Source organism: Chenopodium quinoa, unplaced genomic scaffold (genome assembly GCF_001683475.1).
Source record: "Chenopodium quinoa cultivar QQ74 unplaced genomic scaffold, ASM168347v1, whole genome shotgun sequence".
NCBI lineage: Eukaryota > Viridiplantae > Streptophyta > Magnoliopsida > Caryophyllales > Amaranthaceae > Chenopodium > Chenopodium quinoa.
Window position 1 is genome coordinate 1,934,527 of NW_018742881.1, and position 17,532 is coordinate 1,952,058.

Genomic DNA, 17,532 nt, shown 5'->3' on the forward strand with positions numbered 1-17,532 from the left:
ATACAATTCTTATATTACTTGAGCAGTAAAATAACATTTAAAAAGTTATGAACCTGGCAAATATTAGTATGAATTCTTTGAATTCAATTTATATTTCAGGCGAGGACATCATTGTACTTGTTTTTTTCGCTACTTGTTTTTTTCGCTAATATTTCTAATTGACACCTTTTTTTTTTTTTGACAACCATTTGTCACATAATTACCATTAATCTTTGTCACGTTATTACCATTAATCTATAATAATTTCTCACTTTATTTGTCTAACAAATTTCCTAAGATATAAATTTGGCCAATTTTTCAGATTAAGCCCTTAGTGGAGCCTACAAGAATTATTGTGCAGATTCGATTCGATGAATACTCATGGCATGATTTTGTATCAAAGCGTAAGAACATCCTTTGCCTGCAACTCTCCCCCACCCCACTTCTAAAACGAAGTCTATTTTTGTTGATGCATTTCTTGTGCTGTATTTTCCAGATAATTATAATGCGCTTACCGTAGCAAGTCTATGGGCTCCTGTCATTGCTGTAAGCTCCTTTTTACATTCCATGTTCTTTTGTCTTTCCATTTTGCTCTCTTTTATAGTAATTGCAATATTATGAGGGTGATAATTAAGACTCTCATCTGAGAAGTCCTATAGATGAAATAAATTAGCTAAATAGTGTAATGTACGTTTGTTTTGGAACTTTCCAATAGCTGAAGTGTTATCATTTTTTTGGACAGAGGACACAAAGTACTTAGAAACTATTTTGGATTGAGATTACCAGAGTTTTTTTTTTTTTTTTTTAAAGAATATAATACAATTATAAATCACCTCTAAGTGAGGGGTTATTCATTTATTTTCATTACCAACCTTTAATTGAAAAAAATAAAATAAAACTTGCCTATCATTCTGCTTATGCAAAGCCACCATAACACTTTCCATTCTTATAATTGATAATGTGTAGTTTTATGGTCCACAATCCTTGTCCAATTTTAGTACCACCAGCAGGACTTCAGCACCATTCTATCTCTCCCTCTCCCCTTTCCCGTGTCCGAAACAACACCTTGACCCATAGGGTGAAGGGATTGTTTTCCGGTGCTGGATGGGAGAGAAACCGAGAATTGGGTGGGGATGTGGCCACTCCTACCTAATTTGCAATATGCTTCACGAATTGCTCAATTTTTTGTCGCTTTTGAGGCTGTGTTCAGTATGTGTTTTGGGGGCATAATTAATGTAGTTGACTCTATTATTCGAATCTAAGGATAAATGACTATTGATATTAGGGTTATATGTTTCCAATTAATTATATGATTTCCTTATTTTAAATAATGCAGATTTCTAGTTTGGATATTCTTTATTCTTTCTTTAGTCATACATGTAAAAGGTAATTGAAAAAAGCGGAAAGCAACAAGTCTACAACACGAATCAGAGGAAAGTTATATCAAACTTGTTAAATGATAACATCAACGGAAATTTCATCAAATGCCCCTGAGTTATTTTTTTATTCACGAAATACCCATAACAATTTTCAAATTCACCATATATCCTTGAGTTTAACAAAAATGTCACAAAACGCCTTAATGACTAACGGCGTTAACCTCCGTTAATCATTAAGACTAAATTTGCCATGTGGCATGCTAGGATTGTTTTCTTTTAATTTTTAAATTTAATTAATTAATATAATATAATTATAATTAATAATAAAAAAAAACTAGTATCTTAAAAATAAAAAACCCCAGCTCCTGGCAGCCGACCGCTGACATTAACCCCCGCGCCGGTGCCGGCGTGACCGCCGGCGTCAAAGAACCCCTCCCTGTGCCGGTGAACCGAAATCGCCCCTCCCCCTCCCTAAACCACCGCGCCAAAACCCCATAATCGAAAACCCCAAAATCGAAATCTAGGATTTCGACTTGGGGTTTTCGATTTTTGGGTTTAATTAAAGTGCTGAAGATGGTGGGTGCAGATTTCACCTGAACTAGAGCCGACGCCATCCCGAACCGGACTCCCAGCAGCCGGCGCCACCCCCCATGTTAAAACCCCTTTCTCTCTGCCTCGAAAACCCTTCCCCTCTCCACCACCAACGTCCAAACTACCATCGCGCACAGGCGAACCTAACCCGACCCTTCCCTTGCCGTCTCCACCCCTGAACCACAACGCTGAACCCCAAAGTAAAAAAAAAACCCCAAAATTGAAACCCTTGATTATGATTTTTAGGGTTTCGATCTTGGGGTGTTAGGGTCGTTTCAGGGTATCGATGTTTGGGTAAGGTGGGCGGCGACAACGTGGGGAGGGGACTTGGGTTGCCGGCGAAGGGGCTGAGGGTGGTTGCGTGATATAAGGAGGTGGCTAGGTTAAGGTGGCCGATGGTGGTGGGGGTTAGAGGTGGTGTTTTTTTTTTTTTTTTCTTTTCTGTTTTTGAAAACTGGTGTTTTATTGTTTTTTAATATTTTTTTTAAACTTTTTTTTATAGTTATTATTTAACAAATTTCAATAATAACCAATAATACACTTCCACGTGGCACAATTAACCCTAATGACAAAGAGACTTAACTGCCATTAGTCATTAAGGGCGTTTGGTGAAATTTTTGTTAAACTCAAGGGTATATGGTGAATTTGAAAATTGTTATGGGTATTTCGTGAATAAAAAAATAACTCGGGGGCATTTGGTGAAATTTCCGATTAAAATCAATCTCTTCCTCACATGTATATGACGCAAGTGTCTACTGTATAGTATTCAGATCTCAAATAGGGTAGAAAAGTTATATATAAGGAAAAAAAATAAATGAGGAGATAGTTAAGTCAAAGAAAGTACAAGCTGATGTTCAGTCGTGTGGACCCCCCTCTCCTTAACCCCTCTTTCTAACTTTACCCAATTCCTCTATTCTCATTTTGGATTGAAAAGCAGGATCTAAACTCTGCATAACTAGAATAAGGTCACGACAACATGTTCGAAATTACGGTTTTGGTTGCAATCACAGGGAACAGTTTTGTTGTCGTAGAAAACAAAATGATGTGTTGATCGCGGATCTTGTTGTGATGCAAATTTGTTTCCAGTCTTAGGATTTTATAATAGTTGTAAGCTATTAGAATAGTTAGATTAGACTATGAAAGGCTTAAAGCCATTACTGGGTAGACAATGGCTATTTTTCACTGTATCCATGAATAAAAAGTAACTGTTGAGTGAAACATGGGATGTAATGTTCTGGGGTAGAACTTTTGATTCAGATTAATTGTAGATTTCCGGAAAAACAAACCATAACAAATTGTCTCGTTCAAATGAAAGTCCTTTACAATGCAAAACTGAAATGATGCGATCATTATTTGCACTTTGGTGACAATATTTGAAAAACATGGCCAAGCCAAACTCAAGAGAAGACTAGAGGAGAGAGATCCACCTTATGAACAAAATTCCCTGTTTTTGTCTTTTTATTTTAATTTTTTTTTTACTGCTTTGTGGTTAGCTATTTTTAGTAAGGTAACAGTTAGTTTTGACAGTTGAGTAAGGTATAACAGTGTTGAATCAAAATTTGTTATTGAATATTAATACTCCCTCTAATTTTTTTTAAGTTTTTGACTGACTTTAATATTGTAAGAAGTAAGTGGGTAGTTGGGGCATTCAAAAATCATTATCAAAAGATAGTGGGGCAAATAGTTTATTGGAAAGTAAGTGATGTGATAGGAGAGAAATAATAATGAAAAATCCTAACACGAAAACTTCATTGTGGTCCATGACAATGAATTATTTGATGCGGATCAAGGATCTTGGTTTAGATTAATTTTGTTTAGGATTTATTTTTTTCCTTATTTTATCGTGTTAGTAGTTGGTTTAATATTATTAGAGTTTGTTAGGATTTAATATTATCTTTTTAGTTAAAGATATCCTATTGGGCATGGGATTGTATGCCTATAAATACGATTATTTTCATCAATAGAATCATATGCTTTTGAGTTTAAAATAATTAATTGTGAGATTGATTCGCGTGAGTTAATTTTGAAACGTTGCTTTTCTTCTCCTTTGAGTCGAAAAGATCAAAGCTTGTTGAATTAGGTTTAACCCTAATTGCTAGTATCCCTTCCCGTGGTTTAATCCACATCATCATTTCTGTTACCGTGACTGTTACTATTATCACGACCAAAACCACATTTTTTCTCCATGAGAGGATACATATATACATATATATATGTATATATGGATGCATTGATGATAAAATAACTCTCGCACCCCAGCTGCAACTTTGAACTAGTCAAGTATAAAGCAACTACAACCCTTCTCTTCGGAGAAGCATTGCAAATTATATAAGCTCCTGCATCAGACCTATTGCACAATTAACTTGTGGAAGGAAGTAATGGCATTTTATGCTTTGTTTGATGGGAGGATTGGTTATCTTTTTATGACAGATATATCTTTGAAGTCCAACTTAGAGTATTACAAAGTTTGTATGATTTTCTATAAATGTGTGTTTGTCCAGCTATTATAATTTTGCTATTTGTTATGAGTATGACATAAGTCTTGTAGTGTACTGTGTTCTGCAACTTGTAATCCTTTTATGCTGACCTCCACTTGACCACTAATGCAGATATATCTTATGGATATTCACATATGGTACACGCTTTTATCGGCTCTTGTAGGTGGTGTGATGGGTGCACGAGCTCGACTTGGCGAGGTTTTTTTTTTTTTTTTATTTTTTATTTTTATTTGATGATTCTTGTATATTTACATAAAATGGTTTCTGGATAATAAAGACTGCTGCATCCTAAAAATGCCTTTTTTTTTCCTTTTAATTTACAAGCCTCTTTTATCATAAAACAATACTACCTCCGTTTTTTATTAGTTGACACGTTTTGACTTTATCACTATTCACACACTTCCTTTTGACCATGTATTGGGATTTATTTGTAATGAAAAATATAGTGATGTGAGATCTTGTTAGAATCGTCACAATATATATTATCTAAATATCAACTTTTTTATAATTTTTGCTAATCGGAAATTGAAGATATGAACAGTTAAATTTTTGCATTGACAAACGTGACTAAAAAAATGTGTCAACTAAAAAGAAACGGAGGAAGTATTAAATTTCATCCCCTTAAGGCCTCAATGCCCTTTGTCTATTTGTGCTCCACTTATTGATCCAATTTATATGTTCCTTGCTAAATCTTGTCATTCTATTGCAGATACGTTCAATTGATATGGTGCATAAACGATTTGAGAGCTTCCCTGAAGCCTTTGTGAAGAATATGGCATCTTCCAGAACAAGAAGGTGTGATCTGCTGGTGCCTACCTGACATTGTTGTTTTGTTAATGCTTTCTTTGCTATATGTTAACTTCTAGCTAATTAGATTTCCTCTTACTATGTAGTGGATATGCTTGTGTTTGCATGCTTTGGTGTTGTGTCTTTGTGTTTTTCTTCTACAGAGGCCATTATAGATTAAGAAAATCAATTTTATGTGCAAGACATGCTATTTGACCCATTATATGAATTATGAAAGACAATACAACACACAGCATAAAAAGTGGTTCAAAGGTTACTTATATTGAAGAGTTTGTATTAAAATTATACATCTAGGCCTGTTGATTATTTACTAGCTCCCCATGAAGTAGGCTGCTAAAACTGCTGTACTTTAAGGCCCTTTATACTTCAATTTTTTTCGACTTATATCAGACTTTTTTCTTCTCTGACCATTTCAGAGAAAAAAAGATTTTATTTGACGATTACTCTTTTTACCAGATTAAATAAGCTATTTTTCAACTCCATAAGTTTGTTTTCCTTTTTTTTTTTCTCCTGAAAGTAAGCTCAAATTAGTTCAGATAAGAAATAAATTCACGAGAGAGAAGCTCTTCCCTCAAAGATTTTTTGCCCTTTTCTTGAAATTCCACTGCCCCTCTGTCTTTTTTTAATATATATATATTTTTTGAAATTCTACCTTACCTCCTTATCCACCACCCCTCTTCACCCCTCCTCTCCTCCCTTCCTTTGGTTTCTTCTCTTTTTCCGCCGCTGCAGCCATCGTCGTTGCCGATGGAGATTCCAAGTTTAGCAAGATCTTTTTTGCTTCTTGGCCATTCTGGCAGCTCCTGTGGATTGTTGTTGTTGGACGCTTCATGTGGGCTGCTCGTTGATGATTGCTGTCCTTGAATCAAGCAATTGTAAGATATAATCAATGTGAATGAGTTTAAGTAAGTATAGGTTGAAATGGGCCAAATCTTGGCATTTTGAAAAATTCCGTACCAAATTAGGTTTGGCAAGCCTTAAATCCTGTACATAGCGGCTGAATTGCTATTTACTAGCCGCACTATTATTCCGTGATTTGGGGTACTAATATGCAAGTGATGACACAATTTCTTCATAGATCAAACAACACGCAAGCGTAAAACAAGACAACACTGGGTAGAAGGCTTTTGGAATTTACTAATTACTTCCCTCTAAAGAGCTTTATTTGCTAGTGCACGCTGGTTTGATAGTAACATAATAACAAATTGATTGGTGGTCAGGTATCATAAATAGTTGTCTACGTATTATGAATCTAGAAAAGTAAAGAAATTAGTTAAAGAGACTAAGCAAAGAAAAGTGGGATAGTAAAAGTGGATAAAAAAAGAGAGAATATATATAGGGAGCTAGAGAAAAAGGGCAGTGCAAACCTAATAAGGGAGGATATAAATTCAATTTTTTGAAGTTTTATATAAGGGGGCTAGGATAGAAATTCAATTTTTTTTTGAAAGAGAGGCTAAGAGATATATAGAGAAGGGAAAAATCAAGTTCGACTAAACCATACGAAGTGGCAAAAAAAAAAAAAAAAGTGATCTGTAGCTGCTAATTGGTGTTTCTATTAGAAACTGTTTAATCACTTTTAATAATTAGTTAATGGGTGTTGGTTGTCTAAATGGACAAAAAACAAAAGCTGTTCATCAAGGAGTTTTAGGTCATTAATTTACCGACCTTTTAAAGTTTTGCTGTTAATATAGGACTCTCATTATATAGTAGTTTATTTTTGTTGGACTTAAGTGGACATATTGAATAAAATGGGCTTATGATTACTATGATATGATGTTCATCTAATGAATATTAATGGTACCTTGCAGATTGATGGCTTTTGATCGACAAAATTCTGAGGTATTTATATCTGTTTTATTTAAACGGGGATCATCAAATCATGTAATAATGTTATTCTGAGATGCGTTCATATCTGTTTTGGAAAACTAAGACTTGTAAATCTGTCATTTTTAAAATTCAATGTGTTGTATGATATGTTTAGAAAATTATAATGGTGAAATTAAAATTTTCATCTGTTCTTTTTATAGGAGAATAAAGAGGTTCGACATTTGAAGTTCACTGAATTTAGTGCCATACTAATTACAACTGTGAAACCCTAAAGATAGATTTCTGACTTGACTTTTCCTATTTTTACAAAATCTCAATTGTAACTAGTGATTTGTACTTGCCAACCTAGCATATGAAGAATTTCAGCTGTGATTAAGTCTTACTTGCTTTCATGTCATTGAAATATGGATGGTGGAGTTGGCGATGGATAGCTGGAGCTAACATGGGTGAGTGGTTGCCGCGCAGAATCAGAGGACTGTAATTTATTCAAGACTGACTGTTTTTGCCTACACACCAAATAACAGAAAATAAAGAGAGATGTTGAAACTTTGATTAAAATGCAATAGGGTTTATAGAACCTAGCAGCATTATGCTGCAAATTGCAACGAAGTGCGCTCTACACAGATAAATTCTAGACAACAAGAAGATAAGTAAGGCAGAAGACAGTTGATTGGATTGATTTGGCCGAAAAGCTTGAAGAGTTTTCTACTACAACTAAGGCTACTACTAAGATGTTACAACTTTTCTGAATGAATCCCTCTTTCCTTCACTCTAGCTATTTAAGTCTCTTCTAACATAATACATGTGACTAGCCTTAATTACTAATAACAACTAAATTTGTCTTCTTTCCTTGGTGCCAAAATAAAGCTCTTAAAAGTGCATCTGTTCTGATCACATGTCCCCTGCTGCTGGCTGTTGTTGTTGCTTGTCTTGTGGTATGCTCGGTTTGTTTGTGTTGCTTGTACCCTCCTGAATTTGCTGCTTTCTCCTGTGATATGTGTATACAATAGGCGGCCTTGATTGGTTCGTTACATTACTTCCCCCACAAAAGAACCACCTTGTCCTCAAGTCGGGAAAACGATCAAGGATCGAAGTAGCCTCCTCCCACGTAGCCTCAAAGTCGGGTAATCCGCGCCACTTCACTAGCACCTCTTGCACAACAGACTTTCCTTGTACCAGTCTGCTATCAAGGATGCTCAGGTTCGACTTCCAACTTAAGCTCCGGAGTGATCTGATCAGGAATCGTGGGAGAGCTCAGGTTGCTGCCGATTGCTCGCTTGAGCTTTGACACATGGAAAACGGGGTGGATGCGGCACTGATGTGGCAGCGCTAATTTATACGCCACCTTGCCCACTCGTTGAATGACTTCGAAAGGCCCATAGAAGCATGCAACGAGCTTCTCAAAGGGCTTTCTAGCTAACGAGCGCTATCGATATGGCCTCAATTTCAAAAACACGAAATCCCCCACCTGAAATTCCTCCTCTCTCCGCTTAGCATCTGCATATTTTTTTATCTTAAACTGAGCTCGAATTAAATTCAATTTAAGCTCATCAAGCATTAAGTCACGCTCCTTCAATAACTCATCCAATGATCCCACATAAGACCCACTCGTGCTCACCTTAATGAGTTTAGGTGGATCCCGCCCATACAACACTCGAAAAGGAGACATCAGTGTAGACGAGTGGATGGCCGTGTTATAAGAGAACTCAGCCCAAGGCAGCCACTTAGCCCATGCCTTAGGGTGATCCCCCACAAAACAGCGAAGATAAGTTTCAAGCCCTTTGTTAACCACCTCCGTTTGACCGTCGGTTTGGGGGTGGTTAGAAGTGCTCCTCTTCAAATCAGTACCCTGTAGCCGAAACTACTCCCTCCAAAACGAGCTCAAGAACACCCTATTCCTGTCTGACACAATACTCCCCGGAAAACCATGTAACCGAACCACCTCTTTTACAAAGGCCTCTGCCACGGTCAAGGCAGAAAAGGGGTGGCGCAACCCAACGAAATGGGCATACTTAGACAGTCGGTCTACCACCACCAAAATGGTATCGACTCCCTTAGAGCGCGGAAGACCTTCTATGAAGTCCATTGTTATATCTTCCCAAACCTCACTCGGAATCGGCAGCGGCTGCAATAAACCGGCCGGATTTTGTTGTGAGTGTTTGTTTCTTTGGCAGGTATCACAAGCCCGCACATACTCCGCGACATCACGTCTCATCCCTTGCCAAAACCATTCCCCAGCCATTCGCAAGAAAGTTTTTGTCTCCCCTGCGTGACCCCCTTCCACGGAGTCATGGTAAGCCCGCAATAGGGTGGTTTTGATGCCAGAATTTTTAGGAATCACCACCCTCCCTTTATACAGCAACCTTCCTCCTTCAACATAGTAGCCCGTAACCCCTGTTCCTTCCAAACTTACGTCTTTAATAGATTTCAGCACTGCATCTTCTTCAATTTCCGCCTCTAGAGACTCCCAATTCACTCCCTGTGTACTTGTACTAACCAGGGCACCCAACTCACCCTCATCTTCGCCACGCCTCGAGAGGGCGTCCGCAACCCGATTTGCCGTGCCAGGTTTACATTGCAAGTCAAAATCAAACCCAATTAACTTGCGAATCCATTTTTGATGTTCCATGGCAACCTCATGCTGTTGTGTGATAAATCTCAAGCTCTGCTGATCACTTCTCACTATAAATCGACGGCCCAACAGATAGTGTTTCCATTTTTGTATCGCGAGACAGACCACCATCAATTCTTTCTCATACACCGATTTCCCGCAGCTCGTCGGACCTAAAACCTTGCTGTAGAACGCAATAGGTCGGCCCTCTTGCATCAAAACGGCCCCGAGACCAAAACCTGAAGCATCGGTTTCCACAATGAATTCTTTGTGGAAATCGGGCATTGCTAACACTGGTGCTTCTGCCATGGCGTGCTTGAGCTTTTCGAATGCCTGAGTAGCCTCCACTGGCCACTAAAAATTATCTTTTTTAAGCTGGTGTGTGAGGGGATGGGCTATATGAGCATATTGGCAAATAAACTTTCTATAATAGCCCGTTAGGCCCAAAAAGCCTCTCCACTCTCTTAAGGTTTTGGGAATGGGCCAAGTAAGCATGGACCTCACTTTTTCTTGGTCTACTGCCACCCCTTGCTTAGAAATTATATAGCCTAACTAAGCAACTTCCACTTTCCCAAATTCACATTTTTTCTTATTTGCATACAAAGTGTGCTCCCTCAACGTGTCTAACACTACTCGTAAATGCTTGACATGATCTTCCTTACTAGTGCTATAAACAAGAATATCATCAAAAAAATACAAGTACAAATTTTCTCAAGTAAGGGCGGAATACCTCGTTCATGATCGATTGGAAGGTGGCCGGAGCATTAGTTAGGCCAAATGGCATAACCAAAAATTCATAGTGACCCTCATGGGTGTGAAAAGCCGTCTTGTGAGTGTCTTCGGGTTTCACCAAAATTTGATGGTAACCGGCTTTGAGATCAAGTTTCGAAAACACTTCTGCCCCATGGAGCTCATCAAGGAGTTCATCTATGACCGGAATCGGGTATTTGTCCGGTACGGTCTCCTTGTTAAGTGCCCTATAATCCACACAAAACCTCCGCGAACCATCTTTTTTCTTGACCAAAAGGACCGGGCTCGAGAAGGGGCTAGTGGATGGCTTGATGATTCCGACGGCCAACATTTCACCAATAAGCTTCTCTATCTCATCCTTTTGAAATTGAGGATATCGATAGGGCCGAACACTCACCAGATTACTCCCATCTTTAAGAATAATAGCATGATCTCGCCCTCGGCTCGGGGGTAATCCCTTAGGACTTTCAAAAACCTCCGTATAGTGCTCAATTTCGGGCCTAAAAAAAAAACTGGAATTCCCTCTCCATCCTCACTGCCCACACCCTCCATGTGGCTAAATTCCACCAAGAACCCACCTTTTTCCTTGCGCAAGTTTTTAACCATGGCCTTTAAAGTGACTCCGGTGCGTGCTGGGGAAGGATCTACCTTAACACATGCGGTTTGGCCATTCAATGTGAAGCTCATTTCTTGAGTCTTCCAATTTGTGAGAACCGTTCCCAATTTTTCAAGCCATTGCACACCAAGGATAACTTCCGAGTTTCCCAATTGTAGAGGAAAAAAATCCTCCACTATTTCCACCTTGTCACCCAACTTGAGGTGCACCCCCGTACACAAGCCTTGCCCCTTTACGGTTTTGCCATTTCTTAGTGATACGCCGAAAGTACCACTCCCCTCCACCGCACCCCAACTTCTCAACCGTATGCAAGGAGATAAAATTATAAGTAGCCCCCGGGTCTATCATCACCACCACCTATACTCCTTTAATCTCTCTGGTCAACTTCATTGTCTTAGGATTCGTAATTCCTATTAATGAGTGCATCAACATAGACGCGGGAACCTCGGTCTCTTCACTTGGAGGGGCTTCAATGGCAACAAACTCATGCCCTTCCTTTTCCTCCTCCCACTCTTCTACCAACAACACACTAAACTCCTTGGCACGACACACATGATTGAAATCCTACTTCCCATCACCTCCAGAGTATCTGGAGTGGCTTTGTTTGAAGTTGATCCAGTGGACCCAATAGATCCAACAGAACTTTGGGCCTTACTTGCTGACGGCCCAGATTGAGAAAGGGTAGGCTGGGCCGATCCACTTCCTCCCAAGATTTTGCTGGTCGGGCTTAGAAAAAACTCCATTTGGCTTCTTTATCCCTTGGACCTGATTTCTTTCCTCCACCCTAGTAGCCAGGTCCATGGCCTGCTCTAAAGTGAATGGATTTAATATTCGTACTTCGGCACGTATGTCCTCCCTCAACCCATTCAAAAATTGACCCTTCATAGACTCTTCGGCACATCGAAAAGCAGCGCGACCTTCTCGATAAACTCCCTTCGATACTCCGCCACCGTGGAGGCGTGTTCGACTGCCGTGCAGTGAACCTACGTTGATTGGCCAAAATTGCGTGAGAATGCGATGCTTGAGATCCTCCCATTCTCGCATTGGCCGCCGACGATTCTCCTATTGATACCACCTCAGACCATCTCCCTCCATCGACTCCATCGCGGCTTGGAGTTGCTCCTACTCTGACAATTGATAAAACTGGAAATATTGCTCCGCCCTCAACAACCACCCGTCGGGGTCGTCGCCGGAGAAAGTGGGCATTTCCAACTTCCGAAATTTCCAATTTCCCCGACTACCGAAGTTTTCCCCTTGGTCTTAGCTCCTGAACGGTCGAATGGGCGTCTCTCTGATTTGTCCCTCGCCGTTGTTCATACCAAACCCACCGGCGCCCGACGCTTCCGCCTCATCCTCCAACATCACCGGTGGCTTCTGTCTGGTACGTATGGACTCAATGGCCCCAAGCATCTCCTCGAAAAATTTATCATGGTCGCGCCTCACCAAGGCCACTTGTTGGGTGTGGTCCTTTCGGAATCGTTCGATCCTCCCATCAAGCCGCGGTGTTCTGTTGCTTGGTGAACTGCTCTGTCAAGGTTTTCTGGAGAGCCTCCATACTCTCCGTGATGGTTTTGGACAGAATGGCTTGGATGGAATTTTCACCTTTGAGGCTATCTCCAACACATGACCCTCAAGGGCTTCAATGCGTTGAGTGTTCGATGCCGGAGCCATACCTACTCTGATACCAATTGCAACGAAGCGCGCTCTACACAGATAAATTCTAGACAACAAGAAGATAAGTAAGGCAAAAGACAGTTGATTGGATTGATTTGGCCAAAAAGCTTGAAGAGTTTTCTACTACAACTAAGGCTACTACTAAGATGTTACAACTTTTCTGAATGAATCCCTCTTTCCTTCACTCTAGCTATTTAAGTCTCTTCTAACATAATACATGTGACTAGCCTTAATTACTAATAACAACTAAATTTGTCTTCTTTCCTTGGTGCCAAAATAAAGCTCTGAAAAGTGCATCTGTTCTGATCACATGTCCCCTGCTGCTGGCTGTTGTTGTTGCTTGTCTTGTGGTATGCTCGGTTTGTTTGTGTTGCTTGTACCCTCCTGAATTTGCTGCTTTCTCCTGTGATATGTGTATACAATAGGCGGCCTTGATTGGTTCGTTACACAAATCTCCAATAGTGACTTTAGGTCACAACTCTCACAAATTTTAAATTTTTTATTCACAACCCCTTCTCTTACTTTATGTACAATGGAATCATTCCCTAGGACAATTCTAGTTGCTGTCTTTTGGCTCGTGAGTGGGTGGCTGGTTGTTGTCTTGCAGCTTCTGTGATGTTTACTCATCATTCTTGCTCCTCTGGTTTTGTCTTCTTTTCTTAGCATACTGCAAGCGTACAGGTGGCCTTCCTTGGGTCATTACAAGGACAACGAGTTCTAGTTTCTGCGCTGGTGAATGGTGGCACAGAGCATGTGGGCTGATTCTGGTAGAGGATAGAGAATGAGTTTGGAAATGAAGAAAGAGTGAATAGGGGAGGTGTGGGAAATAGACTTTTGAGGAGAGAGAAATCTTCTGTAGCTGCAGTTAAAGTAACACAACTCAAGAGTAGGAGACTGATTAAGACAAGCTGGTGAATTGAACATTGTTTATAGGATTTGGGCTAACTCCAAAATTGAAATTTTTTGGTTCCCAAACACTTCAATTCTCACAATCACTGAATAATAATTTTTTTTTCTTAAAACACCATTGGATTATTGCTAGGAATATCAGATATCATTTGGTATAAGTCATTAAATCATTGAATGCCTTATTTTTACTTTGGAATTTACATATACTAATGCGTCTATGGTTCTGCCACTTCTTATATAATGCTTCCATTGCACACGGGGTAATGCACATGGTATATGAGAGTGGTCGTAGTGGGGTTGAAGGCATTTTTTGCATTGGATTAACTAGAGTTTGAGAGAATAAAAAGTCTTGGAGTGGGCAAGCCTTCAAGAGAAACTTTAGAAAGGGCTATTTTGACTTTCTATCCTATTGGAACTGCTGAAAATGGATGATGTTGCATTTACTTATGAACATAGGAACTAGAAGGCTGCCAGAATATTACTTGTCCATGAAAGGTTTTCTAATTTGTTTTTATTACTTGCAAATCTAACAGGAGGATAACAAGACATTTGCTGCCATTTTTGCTCCTTTCTGGAATGAGATCATCAAAAGTTTGCGTGAAGAAGATTTCATCAGCAATAGGTATCAAATTAGTGAATTACTGTGACCCTTGTCTTATAAATTTGTTGCAGTCTTGCAGAATTATATTGGTCTATCTGGCTTTCTTTTGGCACTGTTGAAAATTCTGACATGGGTTTGCCTTTAGGGAAAAAGATTTGCTCTATATGCCCAGTAACTCTGGTAGCCTTCATCTCGTTCAGTGGCCTCTGTTTCTTCTAAGTAGTAAGGTAAACTTTGGTGCCTCGGTTCTTTTTTTAATGGTCAGATTTTGTTCGTCGTTGCTCTTCATTCTGTCTTTCATCGCTGCAGATTTTGATGGCTATTGACCTTGCTAGAGACTGTAACGACACACAAGTGGATCTGTGGAATAGAATCAAGAGAGATGATTACATGGCTTATGCTGTTAGGGAATGCTATTATAGTATTGAAAAGATCTTACATTCCATAGTTGTTTGTGATGGGAGACACTGGTATATTTTCTATGACGTATCATTCACATTTGTCAACCACCTGTCAGTTTTTGGCATTATTGAGACAAATTGGAAAAAAAAATTCGTGTATTTTTTTTTTTTAAAAAAAAGGGGGAAAGATTGAAATGTCTACATTTGTTATTCCTTCAAGATATATATCAGATCTTCCAAACTAAGATACTGTATCAGGTTTCCGGTTCTCTATTCTTACTGCAACATTTTATTGTAGGGTTGAGAGGGTCTACCAAGAAATCAATGGTAGCATCAGGGAAGGTTCGCTTGTTCTAACCTTATTGCTGAAGAAGATCCCCTCTGTACAATCAAGATTTACCGCATTGACAGGGCTTTTGGTGAGCTTTTCAAAGTGAATAATTCCACCATAATTTCTTACAATACTTTATATTTACATAAATTAAAATCAATTCATATAAATACAGATAAGGAACGAAACTCCCGAACTCGCAAGGGGTGCAGCGAAGGCTCTGTATGATTTTTATGATATGGTGACACACGAACTATTGTCACCTGATCTCAGGTAAAACCATAAAGTCGTTAAATTTTAATGGTTTTGGTGATTATATAATATTAATAATATTATATGTTTTGATTGGTTTCTCAAATCTTAGTGATCAGATTGAATCATGGAAAATATTAGTTGATGCAAGAAATGAAGGGCGCCTATTTTCCAGGATACAGTGGCCAAAGGATCCAGAAATTGTAAGATTCTTGTGTGTGTGTGTGTGTGTGCGCGAGCGCGTGATAACATAAATTTCCTCCTTTTAATGTATTTCTTCTATCTTACAGAAGGAGCTAGTGAAGAGACTGCACTTGTTACTTACAGTGAAAGATACAGCAGCTAATATACCAAAAAACTTAGAAGCTAGGAGGCGTTTAGAATTTTTTACCAATTCACTGTTCATGCACATGCCTCCAGCAAGACCTGTGTCGGAAATGATGCCTTTCAGGTAATTTTAATCAATGGCTAGCTTGTGAAGGAATTAAAATGGTTGTTCTTTGCCTTGCTAACATTAATCCCCCATTTTTTTGACACCCAAATCAACAGCGTATTCACCCCATACTACAGTGAGACAGTACTGTATAGCTCTTCAGATTTGCGGGTTGAAAACGAGGATGGAGTATCTATACTGTTCTATCTCCAGAAGATTTTTCCTGGTTTTGTTTCTGTCCTCATTATTGTTTCTAATTCACCTACCCTGTGTGGCTTTACCTTTGAAACAAATATCTGTGTTGTTGTAGATGAGTGGGAGAATTTTTTGGAGCGGATCAATCGAGGAGAGTCTTCTGGTGATGTAGATTTTGAAGATAGTTCTAGTGATAACTTGGAGCTACGTTTCTGGGTCTCTTATCGTGGACAGACATTGGCTAGAACAGGTCAGCATTGTCTTTTTTAAAGGCAGCACCTCCATCACCCTTTTCGTCACCCAATCTTATTCAAAGGGGGATTGGTACTTTCTGCACATGTAATTGTTCAATGAAAGCCTAAATGCAACAAATGCAAGATTTGCCAATTTTTTTTTGCCAGTGTTAACTTATCTGTTCTTATGACAGTGCGTGGAATGATGTACTACAGGAGAGCATTAATGCTTCAGAGTTATATGGAAAAAAGAGGATTAATAGGTATATGTCTAATACATTTGATTTGAAACTTGATGAGGGTACATGTGTCAATTAATCATGTAGTTTTTTTGTGTTTAATTGTCAGAGGAGGACACAAGCTCACTAACAAATCAGTCATTTGAGGTATCGAGTGAGGCACGGGCACAGGCAGATCTAAAGTTCACATATGTTGTTTCATGCCAAATATATGGACAACAAAGGCAGAGAAAAGCTCCGGAGGCTTCAGACATTAACTTGCTACTGCAGAGGTATTGTAGCATTTATACTTGGTCATAGCATTGTGCCTTTGTGTATTACTCCCTCCGTCCCTTAAAATTTTCCCCACATTATTTTTTTTTTATTTTATTTTATTTTTTTTGTTGCGAATTTCAAATTAAGATCTAAAGGCGCTTATAGGTGTCTAGGCACAAGGTAAAGTGGCACATTCACCTTTTTGGTCTAGGCAAGGCAGTCTTTTTTTTTTTTTTGGGGGGGGGGGGGCACAACTTTATTTCTAGAAAGTTCTCATATTTATTAAGTGTACCTCACTTATATAAGGTATGCCTAAGGTGCAAGGAATTCCCTTTTGCTTTTTTAGAATGCAAACTAATTGATGGAAGCATTAACATGCTATGAGACATGCTCATATTTAGAATGCTAACTAATTCTCATTGTTGTGGGTTATTATGTTAACAAATAATATTAATATTCTTATACATAAAACCCGAATCACTATTTTATTTCATTGTTATACCATCTTTTATCAATTTTGTAAGGTAAAATGATACTCCCTCCATTCGTTTAAAATTTTCATCTCTTTTATTCATGTTTGCCGATATCAAATGTTAATATCTCTAATTATATGCACCCACCGTCTCTATATAGTTAATACGGTTTGATGCTACAGAGTTTTAGGCATTTTTTTTTTACTTTAGTATTTTATTATTATGGGAACATTTTTTGGAGGAATTTTTTTATTGTAGTTACTGGTGTGTGGGGACCATTACTTTTGTTGGTTGGAATTGGGAGTTGAATTTTTAGTTGATGGGACCAATCCTTTTTAGGAAAGAAATAGTAGTGTATTAGGGACAACCTTATAAGGATAGCATGTCAACTATATATGGATGGAGGGATTATCTATTAACTAATACTAAAACAGAATATCGCTGGCATCAATTGTTTTCTCAATACTATCCTACGTGT

At 38.7% G+C, this 17,532-nt stretch overlaps 1 protein-coding gene across 1 annotated transcript in view; it reads left to right on the plus strand.

The window, feature by feature from the left end:
* The window catches only part of LOC110726825 (callose synthase 10-like), a 52,658-nt gene that overhangs the window by 20,104 nt on the left and 15,022 nt on the right, over positions 1-17,532 (plus strand). Inside the window, exons 19-34 of the mRNA XM_021906348.1 lie at positions 302-383; positions 476-525; positions 4,559-4,645; positions 5,157-5,242; positions 7,063-7,093; positions 14,175-14,263; positions 14,388-14,469; positions 14,552-14,712; positions 14,942-15,062; positions 15,150-15,247; positions 15,339-15,429; positions 15,517-15,677; positions 15,776-15,885; positions 15,970-16,104; positions 16,282-16,350; positions 16,436-16,598. Of these exons, the coding sequence (XP_021762040.1) occupies positions 302-383; positions 476-525; positions 4,559-4,645; positions 5,157-5,242; positions 7,063-7,093; positions 14,175-14,263; positions 14,388-14,469; positions 14,552-14,712; positions 14,942-15,062; positions 15,150-15,247; positions 15,339-15,429; positions 15,517-15,677; positions 15,776-15,885; positions 15,970-16,104; positions 16,282-16,350; positions 16,436-16,598 (1,616 nt within the window). The remainder of the gene's footprint in view (positions 1-301; positions 384-475; positions 526-4,558; positions 4,646-5,156; positions 5,243-7,062; positions 7,094-14,174; positions 14,264-14,387; positions 14,470-14,551; positions 14,713-14,941; positions 15,063-15,149; positions 15,248-15,338; positions 15,430-15,516; positions 15,678-15,775; positions 15,886-15,969; positions 16,105-16,281; positions 16,351-16,435; positions 16,599-17,532) is intronic.